Source organism: Aplysia californica, unplaced genomic scaffold (genome assembly GCF_000002075.1).
Source record: "Aplysia californica isolate F4 #8 unplaced genomic scaffold, AplCal3.0 scaffold00418, whole genome shotgun sequence".
NCBI classification, from domain to species: Eukaryota; Metazoa; Mollusca; class Gastropoda; order Aplysiida; family Aplysiidae; genus Aplysia; species Aplysia californica.
Genome location: NW_004797688.1, coordinates 134,629 through 143,185, shown reverse-complemented (window position 1 = coordinate 143,185; position 8,557 = coordinate 134,629). Strand labels below are relative to the sequence as shown.

The following is an 8,557-nucleotide window of genomic DNA, read 5'->3' as shown; positions in this document are numbered from 1 at the left end:
AGAGAGAGAAAGGGAGAGAGAGAGAGAGAGTGGGGTGTGCGCGCGCGTTTGTGTATGTATGCGGCATGCGTGTGTGGCCGACGGGTTTAGGTGGCAACGGAGTCAGTACTTTAATGTGGGTCGGGCCTATCCACGAGCCCAAGAACAACATTTCTCGCCGTGGTCACCGCTTCCTTCGGGCAACGTTCTAGTCTGTCCAGTCTCCCTTATACCTGTCCACTCTGTATAACTGTCGTCTTGTCTGCTGAGTGAGTGAAAGTACATGTTAAGATGAGAAAGAGTTTCTCTAGGGCTTTCAAGTTCAAGAAATATTGGACATAGGGTCTAAATGTTTCAGGCAGAGGGATGTTGTCCGAAAACACAAAACCCGACCCGGACCCGACCCGATCGCGCTAATGGGCACCCCCTCGGGCTTCCCGTTAATTTTGAAGAACGCGGAACTCAGCTTAGGCCTAGGCTATTGGTTGTGAAGTCAGGCTGAGCCTCTTCCGAGGATTTTCTGAGATCTCTTTCTGGGACAACGTGGCGTCATACATGTATCTTCTTCATTTTGTGCATGCAACATAAAATGCTATTTTGTATTATTATTATTATTATTACTATTATTATTTTGTATTATCTATCATTATTGCCATTTCACAAAAGTCAAGAGAAAAAGACAAAAGATATTTTTGTCCTGTCTCCTGAGCGTGTCCGTGTGTTTCTCTTGTGTGGCGTTTGTATGGGCATAAACGGCCCTGTGCTGTTTCTCTTTTTATAAAGTCCAATACAAAATCTTTATCGTACACGTGCTTAGGTGAAACATATGCCTAGTTCCCGTGGCCTGTAATTTTTTTATTCTTAAAAACTTGCATGATACTGTTACTAAGCACACATACGATACGGCACTCTGCTGTAGTTTAATTGTACCGAGACAGCGATTTCCTTTCGAAATTTAAAAGGGAGACAAAAACGAGGAGGAAAAATAGACATTGAGACTTGTATGAGTGACTTCCCTTACACCACACCTACCGCGCTCGTTTTGGTGGTTGTTTTTTCTGGGGACACAATGCATAGCCTACATTAGGTAGATGACTTAAATTATGTTTTATTCGAGTAAAGTAAAGAGATACATACCCCCGGGGCAGTGCCACTGACTGAAGTGTCTTTAGGCCATTCCCAAAGGGGAGACATATCTCGTTCAAGCATAGAGTAGAATTGTAAATGGGCTGACTCATGTCATGCTCATATAACTGCCTGATCTACAACAGGGAACTGCTGCTTTTTCTTTCCTGATCTTTACTATTGTCATTTTCCTCTACTTCTTTTGTATGTCACTCTCTTGTGACCTGCTATTTTGGGGTGCCTTGATAGTCGAAGCAGTCCTTGTGCTGTTGAAGCTAGAGAGGTGAGCAGTCTAAGTCTGATTCCCTGTAAAGACTTCTCTGTTGACACCCACCCCTTGGTGCTCATATGACCTTATGCAGTTGCGAGCACCGTAAAAACCTCTACTATAAAAAAAAAGATATATATGTAATATATCAAAACGGTAAAATTCATTTGTTGAAAAGAAAAAGCAAGACTGATGGAAATAACAGAGAGGCTGTACAGAGGACGCCCCACTACCAGTAGGCTACTACCAGTGATGCCCTGCAACAACAGTGCCCAAGTGAGACACACAGAATAGAGACAAGAATCAAAGAAGTAGGATCTACACTGGGCACTCAAATTACCAAACCGGAGTTTGTGGTGGAGCGATTAAGAACTTCGCTGTCGCACGCATGAGCCACGAATTCAATTCCAGAGTGTGAGAATTTTCATCCATTATCTTTTTCTTTCTGTCTTGATGCATACCTCTCTGCCTGATTTGGCCCTGACAGGCAAGGTCAGAAGCCTGCCTCCTGAATGATCCAAGTTGCATTAATGGGGTCCTAAAAACACCTACATATTAATGTAAAGAGAAAAAAAACCCTACCCAAAGGCTACTAAGCTTTAGCGAAGTCAAACACTAACAGCACCCCTCTTCAACACTCCATTTTTTAAGTGGTATGAGTGTTAAAATAAATAGTAGAGGCTAGATCTAGGCAAAAGCAGAAAGCAATAAAAGACCAACGGTGTATAAGGTACAGCCATTGAGCGCTTCTCCGTCACTCACAGGCGACCAAAATTCGATTCTTATCATGTAGGAAGAATTTTTATAGTCTTTCTGCTGGGACGTTTATTCCCTTGTCTCTCAGCCCAGGTTGACCCTGACAAGCAGGGCTGAAGTGCACCTCCTAATTGATCTAAATTGTGTTGGTGAAGGCTTAAAAACAACAACAAAATTTGAATGAGTAATGAAAGTGAAAGCTCTGAGAAATACATCCCAGTTATGTAAGGAATGTAAGTTTACAGGATTGAAAGCAGGACACTAAATCACTCCCTAGTGTGACCATGAACACACCTTCCCCACTAATGGATTTGAAAAAATATTCTCTGAAAGACTAAATTCAAAAGAAGCACATCATTGCACAGATATGACTTGAGAATCTAATATGCTGTGACCCTTTGGGTCATCTACATGATGTCTAACAAAAAAAACATAACACTTATCGCTTTTTTTTTTAATTTGAGAGTTTTCTTTTTCAATACGCTCCAAAGAAATATGGAGTAGACCTAAATCTTGCGCAGATTATTTTTAAAAGAAAACATTGAAAATTTTATACAATGGTACCTAATATCAATCAAAATTTCACCCTCAGAAAATGCCAAAGAGAGCATTTCATCACCTTGAGCATTATGCAGTCTGACCACAGCTGCTTTAGGTTCTAACACTAAAAAGTATCTCGCATGTTAAACATAATAATGACAGAATGGACCATTCTGTACACATGCAGCAGGGGGAAACAAGATCAAGAAGAATTTATTGTGTCTTTCGAGTTCAGACCCAGGTGCCAGTCAAATTCATCATCTGTAGTTGCATCACTGAGTCACAGAAACTAAAGGAAAACAGCTGATAAACATTGTTCAAAAATATTCTTCTAAAATATTTTAAAAAGCAGAACAGCCAGAATGGTCACATTCCTGGTAAAAACACAAGGTGATAAAAAAGACAGTGGAAGACACCAAATAGATACAGTAACAGAAAAGACAGTGGGAGTCACCAAATAGAATCTCTAATTCTTACAATCCCCAAACACATAACATAAACATTCTTTCCCACACAACAGCACCTGGTACACAAACAGTCACTCTGCCTCTCAACAGTCACACACAATAGCAATAACTTGAAACACGTGTATTTCAATTTATAATCAAAATGTTTCATTGGCGTGGTTCCATACTAAGTCTCACAACGAGCACATATGAGATCAGCAGGGAAAACAATAACGTTTATGAACAAAATAATACTACAAGAGTGAATGATTTAAAAAAAAACAAAAAACACATGCCGTTAGGTACACAATAAACAAACTGGTGGGATCATCTCGTGTCAACAAAATGGAGATGCAGTAGGATCGATGGTCTTAAATAAATCTTTGACTTTCAAAGCCGGTTCAGCCTCCATAGGAGGTGGTGGGCCCTGGGCCTCAAAGTCATGTAATGTGTCGGGAAGGGAAGGGCTAGGGACATTCCTTGAGCGGGGATCTTTCCCTGGGGGGAATCGGGGTTTGTTGTAGTTACTGAACTGTGAGCCATCACCTTCTTCACTGACCATGACTTCTTCCGCACTGCCCAGAGGAGAGTTATACTCCACAGAGTTCTTGAGCTGGCTGGTAGAACGTTTCACCCGCTTGAAGCGAGGATCATTGCGATGGTCAAACTTCTGAGCAGGTTTTGGAAGATCTGAGTCAAAGTCTTGCATGGAGTCTGGCGGTGGGGTGGAAGAAGACGAGGAGGTAGGTGGGGTGCCAAGACCCAGTCGGAGATCAGCGTCTCCTATAGGAAGATCCATCATGGGATCCGGGAGAGGAGGAGGGGGGAAGTTGCCAGACTGGCTAAAGTCCTTTGAACTATTGCTGAAGCTGCCACCCGGCCTCTGTAGATTATTTGACTTTGACCCACTGCTAGGATCACTCGAGAGCATTCTGATATCCGAATCACTTTCGTCCATACTAACAGGGCCCATGCGTGGGTCTCTCCTATTTGTTCGGGGATCATTCTTATTCGGTTCCGAAGCTTTGATTTTGACTCGTGGGTCATTCGGCGGTCTCTGGCCACCTCCCAGTCTTGGGTCAGACGGGTTGTGGAAATCTCCAGCCATCCGCCGGTCTCCTGAATCACTTCCCATTATGCCTTGTGGCCCCACGGGACCGGGGCCACCCATTCCACCACCTGGGCCTTGAGGCCCTCCCATACGATTCATGTTCTGGTTTCCACCAATGGGACCTCCCATAGCATTCATGGGACCTCCCATGGGGTTCATGGGATTGCCCATCCTGTTCATATTATTACCCATGGGACCACCCATTGGGGCATTCACAGGTCCGCCTTGGAAAGGTCGCATAGGATTGTTCATCCTGGATTTCATGACATTCATAGGTCCACCACCCATCATGTTGTTCATGGAACCACCACCCATAGGGTTGTTCATGGCAGGACCACCCATTTGGTTGTTCATAGCTGGACTGCCCCTCTGGTTGTTCATGGGTCCAGGACCGCCCATGGGGTTGTTCATGGGTCCAGGGCCACCCATCATGCCTGGGCCACCCATCGGGTTGTTCATGGGGCCGCCCATCTGATTGTTCATGGGTCTGCCCATGTTGTTCATGCCGCTGTTCATGCCCCCAGCCATGCTGTTCGGCATGCCGCCCATCATGTTGCCCATGGAGTTCATGTTGTTCATGGGACCTCCCATGCCCATGCCACCGGTGTTCATTACTCCGCCCGAGCCAGCCATCGGGCTGGACATCTGACCGCCCATCATCCCCATATTGCCCATGGGATCCTGACTGTTCTGACGATTGAGCCGGGGGTCGAGGTTCGCCCCGGCCTGGCGTGCCAGCCGAGGATCGGTGGGCCTGCCTTGCGCCTGGGCTCGTTGAAGACGCGGGTCCGTCGGTCGAGACACATCACCTGAACCTGAGTCTGCAGCCGCTTTGGCTAGCCTGGGGTCGGTGGGGACTTTCTTCAGGCGAGGGTCCACAGGCTTGCTGGGTTTTTCCGTATCGACGCTAGGCCGCCTCACCACTTCTTTGGGTGCGGACTGAAGCTGTTTCTCCAGATACTGCAGATACCATTTGACCCTGGGGTCACTCTTGTACGAGGGGTCAGAGGCATTGACCCCCTTGGGAAGTTGTGTGTACGGCTTAGGCATATTCAAAGCAATTTTCACAACGGCATACTTGAGCGGATTTAGAGGACGGGCACTGACCACTGGAGGGTCCACAGTCAATGCTGGAAGCTGTTGCAATAATGCTGATGGCAACTGAAATGGCTTTCCTTCGCTGTCAGTAGGACTGAAATGCAGAAAGAAATAAAAAGTATAAAGTGATGCAGAAAAGCAAATAAAAAGAAGTGAATTCAGTTTTGAGGGTTGATTGTTCACTATTCAAGTAGAATGACCCATCAAATTAAAACTTTTTTTTTAGTAGAGGTTATACGGCGCTCGCAACTGCATAAGGTCATATGACCGCCAAGGGGCGGATGTTAACAGAGAAGTCCTTCCAGGGAATCAGACTTACTCTGCTCACCTCTCAAGCTTCAACAGCACAAAGTCTGCTTCGACTATTAAGGCACCCCGAAAATAGCGGGTCACAAGAGTGTGACAAACATACAGAAGAAGAAGAGGAAAAATGACGATAGTAAGGATTAGGAAAGAAAGAGCAGCAGTTCCCTGTTGTAGTTCAGGCAGTTAATGTTATGAGCATGACATTGTTGGATTAGCCAATTTACAATTCTACTGTGCATTAGAACGAGAAATGTCCCACCTTCGGGAATGGTCTAAAGACACTTCAGTCAGTGGCAGCGCCCCGGGATGGTAAATAAAAACTTTAACAACTAAGAAACACTGTCTGCACAAAGAATGATATATATGCTCATCCATACGAGCGGTATCGAGGTGAGATCAGGCGCCAGTCGAAATAATGAAATCGAAGAAATCAATTTTTACAGCCACACAATGCCTTTCATGTCCATTTCAACACACATTTCTGTCAGGATTTTAATGAAAACCATTGATCAAAGGCACAAAAAATGTGCATTTGCATTTTGCTAGGACTTTCAAGCTTTGGAAGTCATGGAACTTTCGTGGCTATTTTCTTGCTTGTCATATGCCTGACACAAGGCAACCCCCACCCCCTTCAATTACAAATATTATCTAAAGTTCTATTCAAGATAAAAAGGTATCTATTTTTATCAAAAGCAAGTCAAATGAACAAGCTTTATGATGATACCAAAAACTCCATATGCCCAAAAACTGATGAGCACCCGATTCCATAACGTTGTCACACAGGTATATAGTTCATCTGAACCACAGGGTTCTTCTACTTTGGCTGGAAATAATATTCTTTAAGAACATACTCTTATGCTGATGATTCAATGTTGACAACACCAAACACACTTACAAAGTTGAAGAACTATAATTATTTAAACAGGATACGTAAAACACATTACAGGTACTTAAAAATTAGCATTGATTTTTAACAGTTGCAATATGATTTATTTAACCAACTCAAGACACAGCTTAGTATATTTTCAGCAAAACATGAGGTGCTACATTTCATTCCTTGCAAAAAAAATACACAAGATTTTGTTCACAATCCACCAATTTCTTTCCTAAGGCATCAGCTTTCTGCCAACACAAGCAAAAAAAAATTGAGAATTGAAAGACTCGCAAAGCACATAAACTATAGCAAGCCAACAACATAAACAATTACTATTTCTTCATTTAGAGCATATGTGTCCAGAACACAAAAGGTGAATGTTTTTACTTACTTTTACCAGGAAAGTTATTTAAAAAGTGGGAGTTGAAAGTTATAAAGAGTCCTTACCTTTTTGGAGAGCCGGGAGCCTGAGTAGAAGTAATAGTGTCCGTAGGGAGCTTGGCAGAGGAGGTGCTACTCTGCTTTTTGATGGCATTGATCATTTGCATGATGTTGAACATAGAGCCCGTTGAGGTCGTGGCAGGAGCAGCTGAAGCTGAGCTAGTGTCAGGCACTTCTTGTTTGACAACAGACCCTTCTGAGCTGGATACTGGCAGAGTCTGGACAGAAAGGTTAAGCACAAATAAAATTTCTTCATTATGAAAAACTACAAGTTCATCACCAAACATCTCAGAGAGGAGTTTTATATATATTCATATATAATTTAATGCTACAGGATTTTGGGAGAAATAAGCCATTTCCAGTTTTCTTCTCAAACTATTACAACAAAATTTGAGCTAATCATGTTTGTTTTGTTTTTTCAATGTAGATTAAACATCAGAAACAACAAAAAGTAATTAACAAAACAAGTATTTCTTGAAGTTGACGAAGTAGTTGATTGTAACCTTCCGAATGTCAATGGCCGATTAAACCAGCTGTAAGTTTTGTTCTGTGATGTTTAATGATAATAGGCTGTAATTTGAGTCATTATTTCTGTTCGTTTTCCCCCAAACATTTCAATTTCTTCGCAAACGAACTCTGCTTCCTATGCATACATTCTACTTTCTGAAAAGTATAGGTTAAGAACCTTTATTTGATTGCTTTGCTTGTTCTCAAGCACTTCCCTACATAATATATATGGTGAAATCATTCGCTTGGAGTGTTAAGTCAATGAAATCATATTCTAAGCTATTTTTTTGTGAGAAAGTGAACAACACCATGATAACACAAACAAAAATATGAAGTTCTGACACGAAGGAAAATTTCACTCACATCTTTGGACAGCTTCTTCAGGACATCTGTCAAGTTTGGCGCCTTCTGATTGTCTCCTTCCTCATCACTGGAGTACCAATCATCCGCTGCTTCCTCTGTTCAAAATCAATTATTGTTCCCAAATCAGTCCACAACAGAACAAAATTATTTATTTCAAAGAGTAACAATTGCAACTGTAATTTACACCCACACTGTCAATATTGCAACTGACTTAACAATAGTAAGAACACCCTTTATGAACAATCGACCAAAGTCCTTTATAACAAGCATCTTTTGAGCTGAATTCATAATGCAATTGAACACTGTCTTACAGCATGAACTGGCATTTCAAGTTTTTTTTGTCTGTTTTTTTTCAGTAGAATTTTCACGGCGCTCGCAACTGCATAGAGTAATATGAGCACCAAGGGGTGGATGTCAACAGAGAAGTCCAGGCAGGGAATCAAGCCTACTCTGCTCACCTCTCTAGCTTCAACAGCACTAAGTTTGCTTCGACTATCAAGTCACTCCGGAAATAGTGGGTCACAAGAGTGTGACAAACATACAATAGAAGTAGAGGAAAAAATGATGATAGTAAGGATTAGGAAAGAAAAAGCAGAAGTTCCTTGTTACAGTTCAGGCACAGCTATGAGCACGACATTGAATTGATAAATCAACCCATCTGCAATTCTACTGAGCATAAGAACGTATTAATGTACCTCCTTTGGGAATGGCCTAAAGACACTTCAGTCAGTTGCACAGCCCCC

The 8,557-nt window shown here is 42.6% G+C and overlaps 1 protein-coding gene across 8 annotated transcripts in view; it reads right to left on the bottom strand.

Moving 5' to 3' along the window:
• Window positions 1-3,255: 3,255 nt before the first annotated feature.
• Window positions 3,256-8,557, bottom strand: part of LOC101854514 (neurogenic protein mastermind) — a 31,069-nt gene continuing 25,767 nt past the window's right edge. For all 8 annotated transcript variants that reach the window (XM_005104391.3, XM_005104392.3, XM_005104393.3 and 5 more), the window contains exons 13-15: window positions 7,815-7,909; window positions 6,951-7,162; window positions 3,256-5,417 (exon numbers count right to left, since the gene is read on the bottom strand). In XM_005104391.3, coding sequence (XP_005104448.1) covers window positions 3,452-5,417; window positions 6,951-7,162; window positions 7,815-7,909 — 2,273 coding nt within the window. In that variant the 3' untranslated portion in view covers window positions 3,256-3,451. The remainder of the gene's footprint in view (window positions 5,418-6,950; window positions 7,163-7,814; window positions 7,910-8,557) is intronic.